The sequence below is a fragment of the Elephantulus edwardii genome, unplaced genomic scaffold (genome assembly GCF_000299155.1).
Source record: "Elephantulus edwardii isolate Elephantulus edwardi_28Jun2011 unplaced genomic scaffold, EleEdw1.0 scaffold00207, whole genome shotgun sequence".
NCBI classification, from domain to species: Eukaryota; Metazoa; Chordata; class Mammalia; order Macroscelidea; family Macroscelididae; genus Elephantulus; species Elephantulus edwardii.
This window is the reverse complement of record NW_006399957.1, coordinates 180,160-195,485: the sequence shown is the minus strand read 5'-3', so window position 1 is coordinate 195,485 and position 15,326 is coordinate 180,160. Positions and strand designations below refer to the sequence as shown.

The 15,326-nt window shown below is 39.6% G+C and overlaps 1 protein-coding gene across 1 annotated transcript in view; it reads right to left on the bottom strand.

The window, feature by feature from the left end:
* TXNL4A (thioredoxin-like 4A) overlaps positions 1–12,786 on the bottom strand; it is a 14,514-nt gene extending 1,728 nt beyond the window's left edge. The window contains exons 1-2 of the mRNA XM_006897223.1: positions 12,634–12,786; positions 2,319–2,422 (exon numbers count right to left, since the gene is read on the bottom strand). Coding sequence (XP_006897285.1) covers positions 2,319–2,422; positions 12,634–12,786 — 257 coding nt within the window. The remainder of the gene's footprint in view (positions 1–2,318; positions 2,423–12,633) is intronic.
* Positions 12,787–15,326: the final 2,540 nt, after the last annotated feature.

The following is a 15,326-nucleotide window of genomic DNA, read 5'->3' as shown; positions in this document are numbered from 1 at the left end:
AAAAGAAAAAAAAGGTCACAGATACTATACTTTTTGGTGAGTCATTGTAAAATTGATCTTTTATCAACAGATCATATTTAAATATATCTTAAATTTCAAAAAATAGGCATGACTGAAGACCAGATAAGTTGTGGGATAGTATTATCATCTAAAGAGCAAAACGTCATTAATATAGACAGAAGAGAAAAAAAAAAGCCAAAATGGATGTCAGAAGACTGAAAACTGCACTAGAGCTTCAAGAAGTCCAAAAGGAAGGGGGTGGGGGGAGGAGAAGTGATGCTGCAGTAAAAGAGATGAACAAGATTTCAAAGGGCAGCTTGAGATGGCAAAGCAATAGACTGTACAGAGTTAGAGAGTAAAAAGGGAAGAGCTCACTCAGCCCTTCTCAAGCTGAGAGAAATGAATTAACAAATTTAAGCCTTGATTTGCAATTCTAAGAGATGCTCTGGGCAAAATCTTGAATGATCCAGGAAGCATCAAAAGAGATGAAAGGAATACATAGTCATTGTACCAAATAAAACTGGCCAATACAGAAATATTTCATGAAATAGCATACAGTAAAAGATCCATACACTCATACAAAAATAATAAAAAATTAAAAAAAAATACACTGACACAAAAATAATAAAAAAATTTAAAAAAAAAAGGTTCAGCTGTAATGAGGGATTATGTTCAAGCTGCATTGAAAAACTGGCAAAAATTAAGCCCCCAGCAACTGACAGAATAACAACTGACATGTTTCAGCTAACAGATGCAGCCATAGATAGGCTCACCAGTCTGTGCTAGCAAGTTTGGAAGACAGCTACCTGGCTGACAAAATGGAAGAGATCTGTATTTGTTCCATTCCCAAGAAAAGTGATCCAACAGGAGATGGACATTATCAAACTGTACCATTAATCACATGCAAACAAAATATTGCTGAAGATCATAAAAAAAAAACGGACACTGACAGGGAATCGCCATTAGGTTCAAGCTGGGTTTAGAAGAGGCCGAGGCACCAGGAATAGCAAAGCTGATGTCAGATGGACTGTGGCTGAAAGAAGAGAACACCAGAAGTTGTCTATTTGTGGTTTATTGACTATGCAAAGGCACTTGACTATGTGGATCATAATAAATTATGGTTACACTTTATTAGGCACATGTAAAACCTATACCTCTACCAAGAAGTTGTTGTTCCAACCAATGGAACACACCATGGTTTGAAATCAGGAAAGGTGTGTATCAGGGCTGTATCCTTTCTCCATACCTATTTAACCTGTATGCTGAGCAGATAATTTGAGAAGCTAGATTCTATGAGGAGGAGTGTGTCATGAGGATCAGAGGAAGGCTCATCAACAACTTCAGATGTGCACAACTCTGTAAATGTGAAGAGGACTTGAAGCACCTGCTGCAAATCAAAAAACAACAGCTTCCAATATGGATTATCTCTCAACATAAAACAGACAAAATTCTCACTACTAGGGAACACATGACAGATGGACAGAAGACTGAAACTGTCAATGATTTCATCTTACTGGATCCACAAAGAACACTCTTGGTACCAGCAGTCAAGAAATCAAAAGACCTATTGCCTTGAGAGTCTGCTGTCAGTTTAAAAACTTAGGTGCACCTGATCCAGGCCATGGTCTTTTCAATCTCTTGCTATGCCTCTGAGAGCTGGGCAATGAATAAGGATGACAGAAGAATTGATGTCTTTGAGTTGTGATGTCAGAGAAGAGTATGGAATATCCAAAAGAACAAACAGATCTGTTTTAGACAAAGGACAGCCAGAGTACTCTTTAGAAACAAAGATGGCAAAGTTTCATCTCACATACTTTGGCCATGATGCTATGAGGGGATATTCTTTGCAAAGGGACATTAATGCTTGGAAAGATGGACGATCAGTGAAAAAGAAGCCCCTTAATGAGACAGACTGACACAGGGACTGAAGCAATGGGCTCAAGTATGTCAAAGAGGTTGAGGATAGTACAGGATAGGGCAGAGTTCAGGTCTGTTATTCATCCGGTTGCTGAGTCAAACTAGAAACTAGACTGTACTTAATAACAAAAGTAAAAAAAAAATAAATAAATAAAAACAGTATCTTCCATTCACGTGTAAGCCACCTAAATTTCCAGGCAAAGTTACTACAAAAGGATTATTTGTTACTGAGTAAATGTTAAAACTGGAAATATTATCTTGAAAAAATTTCAAAAGGTTCACATTGATCATGTCTTGATATTGTAGTTTGATTGTTTCTAAAGAAAATGATTTGAAGACATCCTGGTTACACTAGTGTTTACAGTCAGTATAGGTAACAACTTTAAGATGATGCAACATACCTGAAGAAAAACATGACAGTGCAAGGATCGTATAACTCATACATTTTGTTGAAGTCAGGTACTTCTGTAATATCCACAAGATAAATAACTGCAAAATTTTTAACCTAAAAAACAAAGGAGATAAAAACAAAAAGGCACCACCCCTAAAATATCAAGTCAATCTGGTTTGCCTTCCACAACAGCATACTTAACAAATAATATCAATTTGTATAAAACAAAGTAATTTTCAAACTAGTTTTTCAACCTCGTGGCTCAGGAGTACCAATGTACTTGCCATAGGGAGCACTCTTATGACCCCTGATCGATGGGACCCAGTCCTCTTTGCCCTCAGGACACTTGATGTCTAGCTAAGCTTATTCAGCAGCATAGAGAAGTCACACAGAGAGCACACTACACAGCTATTATTAAGTAATGCTCTATCTAGTGGTGGTATCAAGTTGCAACCGACCCATAGCTAACCATCTAGTGGGCTTTAAGAGGCAAACTGCATGGGAAGAGACTGCCCATCCTTCTCCGTCAGAGCAGCTGGTGAATTTGAACAGCATGCCTTTAAAACTGCAATGCAGTTTTCTTGCCACTAGGCCATATGTTTATAGATGCTGCCTCTAAAAATATTAATTGCATGTATTAAACAAATATTTCCAAAGTATGTCTCTCATAACTTGGGAAAATTCTAATTATTTAGATTTGCTTACTGGTAAGTATTAAGAGGTATTATCTCAAATTAATATTTTTTTTTTATTAACAACAAGGTCTTTAGAATTATGGAAAAATAGAATTATCTTCAATGCCAACAACTGAGGCAACTGCTGTTAGTACTCTAGTATACTCTCCTCACCTTTTATTTTCCAAGTATAAAAATGTGTAGGCTGTATATTAAGTAAGCCTGAGTCATCATACTAAAGTATTTTTCCGTAAATCACATATTTATTCTTCTTCTATCTTCTCATGGATATAAATAACCCAGGCATTTTTATCAAAATCAATTATTCAGCTGTAACTGAAGACTTACTCTTAATTTGTGTATACATTTCATTACTTATCCTAAATAATTTGAGTTCTAGAACAGAATCTCCAAGACAAAGGAGGGGGAACATTTTGGAGGTTCTTTATACATACTGTCTCTAGGCTCACCAGCTAATATGCCTAATTCATCCAATAAAGCAAATTTTAAAAAAACTTGACTGTAATTTACAGCTAAAATAGCATACTGGGATTTGCTTTAAATATCTGATACAAAAATGTTTGGGACAGTGATACCATACAAACTTGACAAAATAGCTTTGACTGTTTACAGGGGCTGATTTAACTCTTTTGGGGTACATGAACAAAAATAATATAGAAATTTAAACCATCACCTTCCCCCGAAAGTTTACAAGTAGTCAGGTCCCAGGGGCTCCTGTGAGAGCATGGATGTGATGGCACAAATCGGCCTTAAGTAGAAGACATCGTTTAAGGCCTTTAGTGCAATGTCTTTAGACATTCAACCTGTATGGGCCTACTTGATTGGATGCATTCCAACTTAACACACTTCTCACACCCTGTTTTCCTGTGGTGCCAGAGTTAAAGTATGGCAGATGAACAAAACAGTATTCTGGTTTTATCTAAAAACAAAAACACCACTAATAAGACCATAAAATGGGCATTAAGTAGTATTGTTGCGTGAAGTCTGACCAAACTCATATTTGACCCTCTGGCTCGTTTTCAGAAGCAGTTAAAAGAACGGGAGGGAAATGTCCATCTTTCTCACACGGAGCAGCTGGTGGATTCAAACTGTGTGCCTTCAGGATTGCAGTGCAGCAGTTTACCACTAGGCAACCAGAGCTCACTTAGTATGAGTTAATAAGCAGTAGTATGAGATGTTAAGTACCAAGAAGTTGGAACTGTCCCATAGCTGACCCTCCAGTGAGTTTTCAGAGGCAATAAATCACACAGGAGATTGCCCATCTTTCTCTCAAGAATCAGCAGGTGGATCCAAACTGTGGGCCTTTGGGTTGGCAGTGCAGTTCCTTACCCCTAAGTCACCAGAGCTCAAATGTGTAAGAGCAGGGATCAAAGCTCAACTTATTTTTGCTCCTTTTATGCCTTGCTCAGTGGCATGGACAGCATAAAAAACAATTATAGTAAATATGGACATCATGCAAATATTTTTTAAAAATCAAATGGAAAAAGGCTATAGATTATACACTTCAGCAAAAAGCTGAAAAGCTGACAAATTTTTATTTTTCCAGTATTGAAAATATATTAAGCAACATGGCAACTTAAGATTTGTGGGCTATAACAATCAAAAAGCAACTCTAACTTAAAGGTGCAAACACCTGTTTCCTTTTGTCTCCCAGGCATCAAACCCCAGTCTGAATCTTAACACAAAAGATTACTATCAGAACCTGAAGATTCTTATTTCCAGGCTGGCTTCATAAACACAGAAAGCCAGCAAGCAAGAGGCACATCTCTTTCATTAAGTCTCTTAGTAAGTCAGGTTACACCCTGAAGTAGAGATGTTAGGTTCTGTCACATGAGTTCTGACACAGTGATGACATCCATGTATACAGCTCAATGCCTCATCTGCACCAGCCTCCAAATTGTTGCTGTGTTTGAACCTATTACTGCAGCCACTGACGGTCATCTCACTGAGGGTCATTCTCTTTTTCATTGACCCTCTGCTTTACCAAGCATGAGATCTTCCTCCAGGGTCTGGTACCTCCGGATAACACTTCTATAATATGTGACATTACATCTCAATGTCACTTCTAAGGAACACTCTGCCTGCACTTCTTTCAAGACAGTTTGGTTTGTTTTTGGGTTATTTTTTTCTGGCAGTCTCTGGGATATTCAATATTTTTTTGGCCAACACAATTCAAAGGCATAAATTCATCTTCAGCCTTCCTTATTCAACTGTCCAGGTTTCACATGTATATAAAGCAAATGAAAATGATAGGGTCAGGTATACCTTATTCTCTTTGCTTTTAAACACGTTTGCAAATTTATTTAGTGCAATATGCTGTTTTCTCATCAATCGGTACAGTGATTTCCTGACTACTGCTTCCATGTGTGTTGATTATGGATCCACATAAAGTTAAATCACTGTTAAATCTTTTCTCTGTTGACCAAGATCTTGCCTATGATCCCACTGTGAGGATTTTTGTTTTATGTTGAGAAGTAATTAATACTAAACGCTGTGGTCACTGATGTTCAGTGATTGCATCCAGTCCTCTTTAACTTTCAGCAAGAATGGCTGTGTCATTGAACTCTTCTTCCGATTCTAATGCCACTAAGTTTTCATATAGTCACATACCATGCAGTTACTTCCTTGTCTAGTTCAAATGTCTCTTGGTCTATGTACAGGTTCCACATGGCACAAATAAGTGTTCTGCAATTTCCATTCTTCACCATGTCATCCATAATTCGTTATGGTATACACAGTGGAATTATTCCTCACAAGGTCACCAAATAGTATTCCATCCAGTGGGGCTCAAAGCTCTGCCACAGCCTGGCTTGAGGAGTTGGCTGAGTGAAGACTAAGTGCACGTCAGGGCCCTGTACCAAGAGCAAGCCTGATGCCTAGCACTGTACTCAATGTCGCTGCTGTTGTCACGTGCTGCTAAACATCATTCCAGTGACCCTCTGAACATCAGACCTGAAGCCTGTTTGTCCTCACCATCTCTACCATTATTAATATTATTACTATTATTATTATTAGATGCTGTTGAGTCAAGTACAACTCATAGCAAATCTACAAACAACACATCTGAACCTACTGTATCCTGTGCCAACTTCACAATCTCTGACACACTGGAGCCTACTGCTACAGTCACTGTGTCAATCCATCCCGTGAGGGTCTTCATCTCCTCTGCTGTCCCACCACCATTCCAAGCATGATTATCCTTCTCTAAAGAATAGCCTCTCCTAGCAACTTGCCCATGTTGAAGTGACTCGATGGCACCTAAATACCACCATCATCACTACCATCTAACATGATGGCTGTTTCCAATCTTGCTATAAGAATGGTAAACTTCTGGAACATAAAACTTGCAAATTTACATTTTCTTTCTCTCTACTGAAGCGATAACTAGCAGTAAAATTTCCAGGGCAAATTATCAATGATCTTGATACAATCCCAAGTGGATTTCTAAAAGGATTCTATCAATTCTACTACTACCTGAACATTAGGTTAAGCCATTAAATTTCTTCTTCTTTCAAGTTCTTATGTCATTTAGATACTCTTAACCTTTCTAACAGGTGTTTTAATTTACACAAGCATATAATACTTAAAATAACATTTTGTCTAGTACACTAAAAGTAATCTTAACTAGTTCCTGAATAATATAGGTTTTTAAAAAAACCCAATTAACATGCCTAAATTTAATTTCACTCTATAATTGCAACCTTTCAGGGTTTTTTTGGTTTGTTTTCTTGTTGCGTACTGTCGAACTGGATCGAAACGGCACTGGAGAAGAATACCCATAATTCAGTGGAGCATCTGGTGGATCTGACTTGCATGCTTTCAGGATTGCAGCCAGCTTCTTTCCACTAGGCCTCCAGAGCTCCCTTTTCATTTGTTTTTATATACATTCCTTTAATCATCTAAATAAACATCTTCAGCAGTCCTGTCACCTACACATTTTGCAAGCATGCTTCCTCTTTCTCCAGATCAGCCCATGATTAAATTCTCCAACATCCCCCTGCATTCCAAGAACCTGCTTCCAAGAAAAAATGAAGTAGCATGCAGAATGCATAACCCCATGCTGGCACCTGGTGCCAAGTGTTATTCTACTCTTTTGCCTGGACACTTCAACTGAAGCTAAGAATCTACCTCAAAATCTTAAAAAAAAAAAAAAGTTCCTCCAGTCAGTTCTACTGTGTATTTTTTTTAGGTAATTTCAAAATCATCATAAAATTGAACGCAGATTTACATTAAGCAGCACCATCTTTGGGGGGTTTTTTGGTGTGTCTTGTCATCAGTAACAAATTACATGCAATGCTCTAGTGCATTAATTTGCTGATGTTTTTCTCAGATGGTTAAAGATTAGATTTATAAAGACACTAATAAAAGACAATTGTGAAAACTACAAAGAGGTCTTCAACTAATATAAAAATCAACTTAAAATCATCAAAACTCTCTGGATTTTCTAAAACTAGCTGCCCTAATTAACTCAACTCATAATAAAACTTAAAAATTTTGTAATCTGAAAGAGGATGTAATAATAGTGGAAATGTTGGTACAAACTGTTAAAATGCTGGGCTGTTGACAAAAAGGCTAGAGGTCCGAGTCTGGCCATAAACCAGCTCCTGAACCGCATGGACCACTACCCTGATACATAGGGTCCCCTATAAGTTACTATCACCTGACAGCAACTGACAATGATATAATCACAAAAATAAAGAAAAAGTTAAAGTCATCGTGATGGAGTCAGAACATACTCATAGTTGACTCTCCAGTGAATTTCTAGAGGCTATAAACTGCACTAAAGATTGCCCGTCTTCCTGTAGGAGTCACTGGTGGATTCGAGCTGCCAGAAGCATCACCTCTGGGTCACCAATGACAATGAAGCTGTTCTGAAGACTTTTATATAATAACTCACTTAATCCTCATAATAACTTTGCATTAGGTATCATTACCCTTTTTCTCATACATGAATAAAACAGGTCACAAAAGCAAGCTATATAAGATTAGACAGTAAATGGTAAAGTTTAACTTGAATGTCCATTTGCAAATGCCAAGGCTGTTCATACCCAGATACCAAACTGTATAAATCCAAGAAACATGACAATCATTTTACTCCTCATGGGAGGATCTTCTTTCAGTAGATTAACTGATTCTCAGTACAATACTTCAGATTAATTTGCTATTAACCCTGACCCTACCAACTTCTTGTTGTGTACCATTAAGTAGGAACCGACCCATAGCAGACCCTCCCTCGGGTTTTCAGAAGCAATAAATACCACAGGAAGAGAATGCCTATCTTTCTCCAGCAGAGAAGTGGATATATTCAAACCTCATGCCTTATCTCTATTAACTATAATCTGTTTACACACATTACACAGTAAGAATGTTATATGCATTGCTGTGTAATGTATACACTGTTATACAGTTGAAAAGCAATGATCTCAGAGTTAAGATTTATTGACATAGACTTTTTAACAGTGTCTTGTGTGTTCTTATTTACATTGGGGTTCAGGTAACAGTGAATTCAAAAGCACTGCTTGTTATAAATTCAAAGAAATCAAACCAAATCCTGCCATCAACTTGGTTCTGACTCATGGCAACCCTCTGACATGTTTGAGGTCCTATTGAGACTGCTGCTGATTGTTCAAACCCCCTCTGTGTTAGTAATGCAACTCACTATGGACTACACCATTAAAGCCCCTATTACAAACTCTGCTTCTTCAAAAGGCAACAGCTTAAATGGACATGAAACAAGCTCTCCTCAAAGCTCATGTATATATATAAGCAGCTGTGAAGACAGGGAAACTTCTCTATACTTACCATTCCATCAAATAAATTATCTGTGTTTATTAAAAACCAAGCCCCAGACATGTGCAAAGTCTTTGATACGCCTGCTATGCCTTAAAACTAATTTAAGGCTGTACACACCTCAGCACTAATAGCTCAGAACTAACCCAGCACAAGGTGGGCAGGGCTCTAAGCAGCAAGTGTCAGTATCACACTCAGAAGAAACAGTACAAGCATGTCCAGCCAGCCTCACCACCAAAAACTTTGACTCACTTTAAAACAACTGTGATAGCCAAACAGAACTTGTTACATGGTGAGAACCAGCTGCCATTTTTGCAAAGGATGATTTTAAAATAAAGAGGGGTTTTTTTTTGGGGGGGGGGCTAGGCAGGGAAAAAAAGTGCAACAAGAAATGAATGGAAATCAAAAATCTTTGTTCATTAAAATTATTAAAATAAAATTTAAAAAACAGTTATAAGGACCTTCCACAAGAGCTGACAGAGAGAAAGCCTACCCCCAGAACTAGCACCCTGAATTTAGATAACTAGCCTCTTAAAAAGGAAGGTCTGTTGTTGTTGTTCTAGCCCATCGGGAGTTGCACTGCTAACCCACACGCCAAGCTTCTCTAGCAGTTTGAATCCACCATCAGGCTCTGGGAGAGAAAAAGGGTCAATCTTCTCCCGTCTGATCCACAGCCTTGAAAATACAAAGGAAGATCAGCTATGAGTTTTTCTAACTTGACATCATGAATGAGTTAGATTCTTAAACTGTGAAAAAATATAAATGTTTGTTCGTTAGAGGCAGGTACCAAGCAATCTCAAGAAAATAGTTAAATAATCATTTGCATATTGTAGAAAAAAATTGAAATTAAATTGTTCACCTCAGCTAATGTAAATATGTCATGTAATTGTATTGCAGTTTTCTAATTTGAGTTAAGCTTAGTTATATCAATGGATTTTTTTACCCTGAAATTCAGAAATTATCATAAGTGCTGTTTTTTAAAAATTTTATTATTCTAGTAATTTTCACTATAGGAAATATTTTATTGCCAGATTGCCTTATGCACTCTTTATGCTATGTGTATAAATCTCATAAAATAACTTAAATAAAAAGATAAACAGAACAAAAAAAAACAGTTATATTGTTCTTTACACTATAACCTTCAATTTTAAAAATTCCCACTGAGCTTCTCCATAAAGAGCGTCTAGAATTATAAATTTATACTTTGCTCTTATTTAATAAGGAAGAAAATAAGTCATTAAGTCTTTTTATATCTTTCAAATTTGTAATCTGAGTAACTGCAATAATAAAAGTTGGTTAAAAATAAATCCGAAATTTTGATACCAAAAAAGAAAAATCAATGAAAGTGAGTTGAATCAATATCCTTCCCACAGGGCTAATGCCACACATGCAGCTAGGACATACTGACCCAGAGTGGAAACTGAGGTTAGGAAAGAGAGCAGTGTTTGAAGCCCTAAGACTTACACTGATGCCCAGAGTCCGTGTCCTATCTAACAGTATCTTGCTGAGTTCTGCTCTGATCTGGAGCCTTGACTTCTTTCTAGCCTCCTAGCCTTGCAGGGATGGAGGGGCCTGGGCATCACTCCATGCTTATGCCGCCACCTGCAGGGCAGAACAGTGACAAGTTCCAAACACATATCCCCAATGATTTCAGGCAATACTTCATGACATTCCAATATCTGTCCTTACCCTTTTCAGTATACCAAATCCCTACTGCCATTGAGTTAGTTCTAACTCAAAGCAACCCCCAGGGGAGCTCTGGTGGCCTAGTGGCAAGAAGCTGCACTGCAATCCAAGAGCACACACACACACACACACACACACACACACACAAACACACACTAATAATAATAATGAAAGCAATCCCTGGGGGGAGGGTAGAACCGTATCCCACACAGTGCCAAGACTAGAAATCTTTACTCGAACCGGCTCATCATTCTCTCATGAAGTAGAAGATGGGTTAACAGTCCGGTGCTTAAAGCATTATGCCACCAAGGCACCTCATTCGAGCATAAATCAGTTAAATGGTTCCCCAGCTGGTAAGAGAACTGTTTTGAATCCCCAAGGGGTGCACCTAACTCCTCAGAATTTTGGCAGCTGGAGGCAGAGGCTGCTGCAAAAGCGAAGCACTGGCTACTCCTCCTGTTTCTCCAGGTGTGACCAAGGTCAGCAGCTCAGAATTCTCCAGTGGGCTTCTTAAAAAGGCAGTTCCTTGGCGAGCTCTGGTGTCCTAGTGGCAAGAAGCTGCACTGCAATCCAAGAGGTACATGGTTTGAATCCACCAAATGCTCTGCTGGAGAAGGAAGAACAATCTCCTCCTGTACCAGTCAGATCTGATTTGACCGTACACACACAGAAAAAATAAATTTTTTGTGTTTTGTTTTTTTAAAAAAATCAGTTTCTTGACACCCAACTCAGACCTCTTGAATCAGAATTCTCAAGAAGCATTTTAATAAGTAGCACCAAAACCCAAGACCTAACCCTAAAGTATTTACCTCTACCTCCCATGTTCTTCCTAGTAGAAGGGAGATGTTGTTTTTTGTTGTTAGGTGCCATCGAGTTGAGGACGAATCACACAGACCCTATGAACCAAAGATCTGATCCCTGTTCTGTAACTATCATTGTTTCTGTAATATTCATTAAGAGTTTCCAAAGGCATGCTGTTTAAGAAGTGGATGCCAATCTTGCTTCTAAGCCTAAAAAGAGAAGAATTCTTCTATGCTTCTATTACTTTTACTCTCCACTCAAATAACTGACCTTTCAAATTTATGGAATATTACTGTTTTAAAGATGACAGAAGAAGAATGGATGCCTTTGAATTGTGGTGTTGGAGAAGAGTTCTGAAGATCCCATGGACTGCCAGAAGAATAAACAGATGTCTTAGAGAAGGTGCAGCCAGAGTTCTCCTTGGAGGTAAAGATGATGAAGCTTCTTCTCACATGCTCTGAGCAGGATGTTAGGTTATTCTTCAAATACGGACATTGGAAAGGTGGAGGGATAGCGAAGGAGAGGAAGACTTTCAACCAGATGGACTGACACAGTGACTATGGCAATGGCCTTGAGTGTGTCAGAACTCATGAGGATGGCATAGAAGTGTTCTGATCAGCTGTTCATATGGTCACTATGAGTCATATGAGATATGGCAGCATATAACAACAGTAATCCTTTATTAATTCCTTAATATTTTAGGGTTTTTTTTCCCTTACTGCTACAATTGCAACTATCAAAGCCAACCATCGGGGAATTACAGAAAAATAATTAAATGTCTGGTTACATAATGGGACACAGAACTGCACTTTTATTATCAGCCAACAAATACCAGACAAATCCAGTGTATTCATGTAAAACGAGTTCTAACAAAGCATAGCTCTGTCCTTCTAATACAACCTAGATTTGAGTAATTCAAATCTATAAACCACATGTCTTAAAAGAACAAGATTTACTGCGTGTTGCATTTTACAAATAAAACAATAAACAGGTTATAAAAAAGGTCATCCTTTCTAAATAAGCTGTCCGTTGCCAAAGTCTGTCTATCTGCTTTTGCACCACAATGCAGATGTGAATTTTAAAAATATCTTATTGAGAGGAATTACTTATTTTGGGATGGGGTCATGAACCTCTTTAAATTTTGAGACAACCATGGAATAAGATCTCAACTGTCTTTATAATTTCAGAGGAATGTCCTCAGTTCACAAGATGAGAATGGACTAGTCTATGGTATAGAATAGAATGCAAGATGAATTTCGGACCTCACTGTTGAATTTAACAACCAAGTGGAAAAGGAATGCAAGGACATCAAACTATCAAAGTGATTATGCACCCCAAATTAAGAAAAGTTACCTTTTCAGCGATGCTATAGAGAACCTCATCCATTTTCATACAAGTAGGATCCCAATCGTGTCCAAACCGAATGACCACGACGCGGTCCTCCTCAGACAGAATGGCCTGGTCCACCTGCCAGCCATTGTGTAGATGTGGAAGCATGTAAGACATCTTGAAAACGTGACTGTATCTGACAGAGAGCTCCACTCATCAGTCACTGTCACCTAGTGGCAGAACAAATCACCTTGATTCCATCAAGAAGCTGCAAGCAATGAGCAACGATTTCGAAAAGTATTACAGAATTTGGCAGAGACTAGAGAGCATTAGGCTGAGTAAATAACGAAGTCTCATAAAGACAAATACTGCATAGGACTATTATTATAAAATAGAAATATAACTAGTAAAACGTGTATGGAGGTTCAAGGGGGTAAGGGGTGGGAGCAAAGGGGTGAGGATGGCAGGGGAGAAATCACAGGGTCTCACAATTTGATGTGTGGAGGGAGGGGGGTAAAGAAACGGGAAAGATCTGGCGAGAACCTGAAAAACCAGGGCAATGGTGAGTTTAAGTCAATGCGGATTAATTTTATAACACACAATGTGTAAGAATGTATGAAACACAATGGGTAAGAAGTGTGAAAACAATGCATACGAATTCTGCATACAAACCAACATAAAACAAAAATTTAGAAAAAAAAAAAAAGCAGCTGTTAAAAAAAAAAAAAAAACCACAAAAAACCAAAGCCAACTAAAAAAAAACAAACCAACCTATTGAAAAGCAGCTGTTAAAAAAAAAAAAAAAAAGGCAGCTGTAACCACTTTTCAGATACAATGGCTGACCCGGAATCAGACCCGCACCTCTGCTGGTCCGGTCTCGAGAGCCAGGAAGGCCTGCGACCAGGGGCGAAAATTCCTCCACCTCTAACGGGCCCTGCCGATCTGATCTTCCTCCTTGGTCTCCTCCTCCGTGTCTACACCACTTGGAACACGTCCCCTGTCTTCACTCGGGCTCCTCACTCCCCGGACCTCCACCCGGTGGCCCCAGCTCCGCCTCGCACCCTGCGCCGTCCACTCCCTCCACCCGGCCTCCACCCGGTGCCCCGCGGCTCCACTGCTTCCCCCCGGCTTCCGGACCGCCCGCCTCGGCCCCGGGATCCACACGGACCTCCCAGTGGAAGACTGGTCTTCTACCTAGGAGCCTACGTCCAGCGCGAGGCCCCGCAGCTGGCGCTGCAAGCTCCAGGTGACCGCGCACACGCGCATGCGCGAGTTGCCGCCCCGGGGCGCGCTTGCGCCCCCTCGCGCGTTCCGCACATGCGCAGTCTGACTGCTGTCAGGGGCACGCCCCGGGCGGCGTGAACCGCGCGCAGTGGAGGCGACTCACGGCTGAAGAGCAGGTAATTCAGACCTTGAGGGGAGCTGTGTCAGAGACAGCGAGGTTGGCTCAGGATAAAGCAGGATTCAGAGCTGTTGTGCTATGAGTCGTGGTCGACTCGATGTCACGTAACAGTAACAAACACACAGGAGGAGATTGCCCTTCCTTCTCCTGTGGAGCAGCTAATAGATTCGAACCGCTTGTCTTTGGGATTGCAGCACAGCTTCTTAGCACTAGGCCACCAAAGCGCCCAATTAGACATTGGGAGATAAGAATCAATGAAAGCTACAGTCAGAAACACAGTGCTGTCCTGCACTTCATTTCCTTTCAATTCCCTGCACATATATACCGCAGAGGAGGGGATTAAAGCAAAAGGGAGCTTCTGATAGTCTAGTGCGTTGCTCCTTGGAAGCTAAGATTTTTGAAGCTTGGCCTCGCCTACTTTGGGCATGTTGCCAGGAGGAACCAGTCTTTGGAGAAGAACATCGTGCTTGGAAGGGTGCAGGGTCAAGACAGGAGAGGAAGACTCTGATGAGATGGATTGACACCGTGACAGGGGCAATGGGGGTAGGCGTGTAGGAGACAGTGAGATTAGGTCAAGAGAGGACTGGGAAGGGATAGATTGATTCAGTGACTGGGGTAATGAGAGTAGATGTGTCAGAGACAGTAAGATTGGCACAGCATAGAGCAGGGTGTAGGGCTGTTGTACATACGGGATCATTATGAGGCGGAAATGACTCATGGCACATAACAACAAGACTGGGTTCAGAGCGATTGTTCATAGGGGTCGCTATGAGTCACAGGCAACTCAAAGGCACATAACAAGAACAGTATCAAATAGGCTCAGAAAATGGCTAGCAAAAAGCTCCTTGTGTGCAATAATGAATGAATGAAAATCCAACTTTTCTGTTAACTTTCTTTTTTTTTTATCCTCCTATTCCTTTTTTTTCCCCTATATTTTATTAATTTTCATAAACATTTACAGAGATTTTGGGTTTCCATTCATTCATTGTTGCACTTAACTTTCACTAAGATCCTAATAAAGTACATTAAATTTTTTTGGACCTAAAATTTTTTTTTAAAAAAAGAAAGCTTTTTTAAACAAGGTTTTGTTTTATTATTTTTGTGTGCATCGTCAAATCGTATCTGCCTGATACAGGAAGAGATTGCCCCTCCTTTTCCAGCAGAGCATGTGGTGGATTCAAACTGCCTATCTCTGGGATTGCAGTGCAGCTTCTTGCCACTGTTGTTGTTGTTGTTATGCGCCTTCGAGTCGCTTGCGACTCATAGTGACCCTATGTACAACAGCCCTAAACTCCGCTCTGTCCTGTGCCAATCG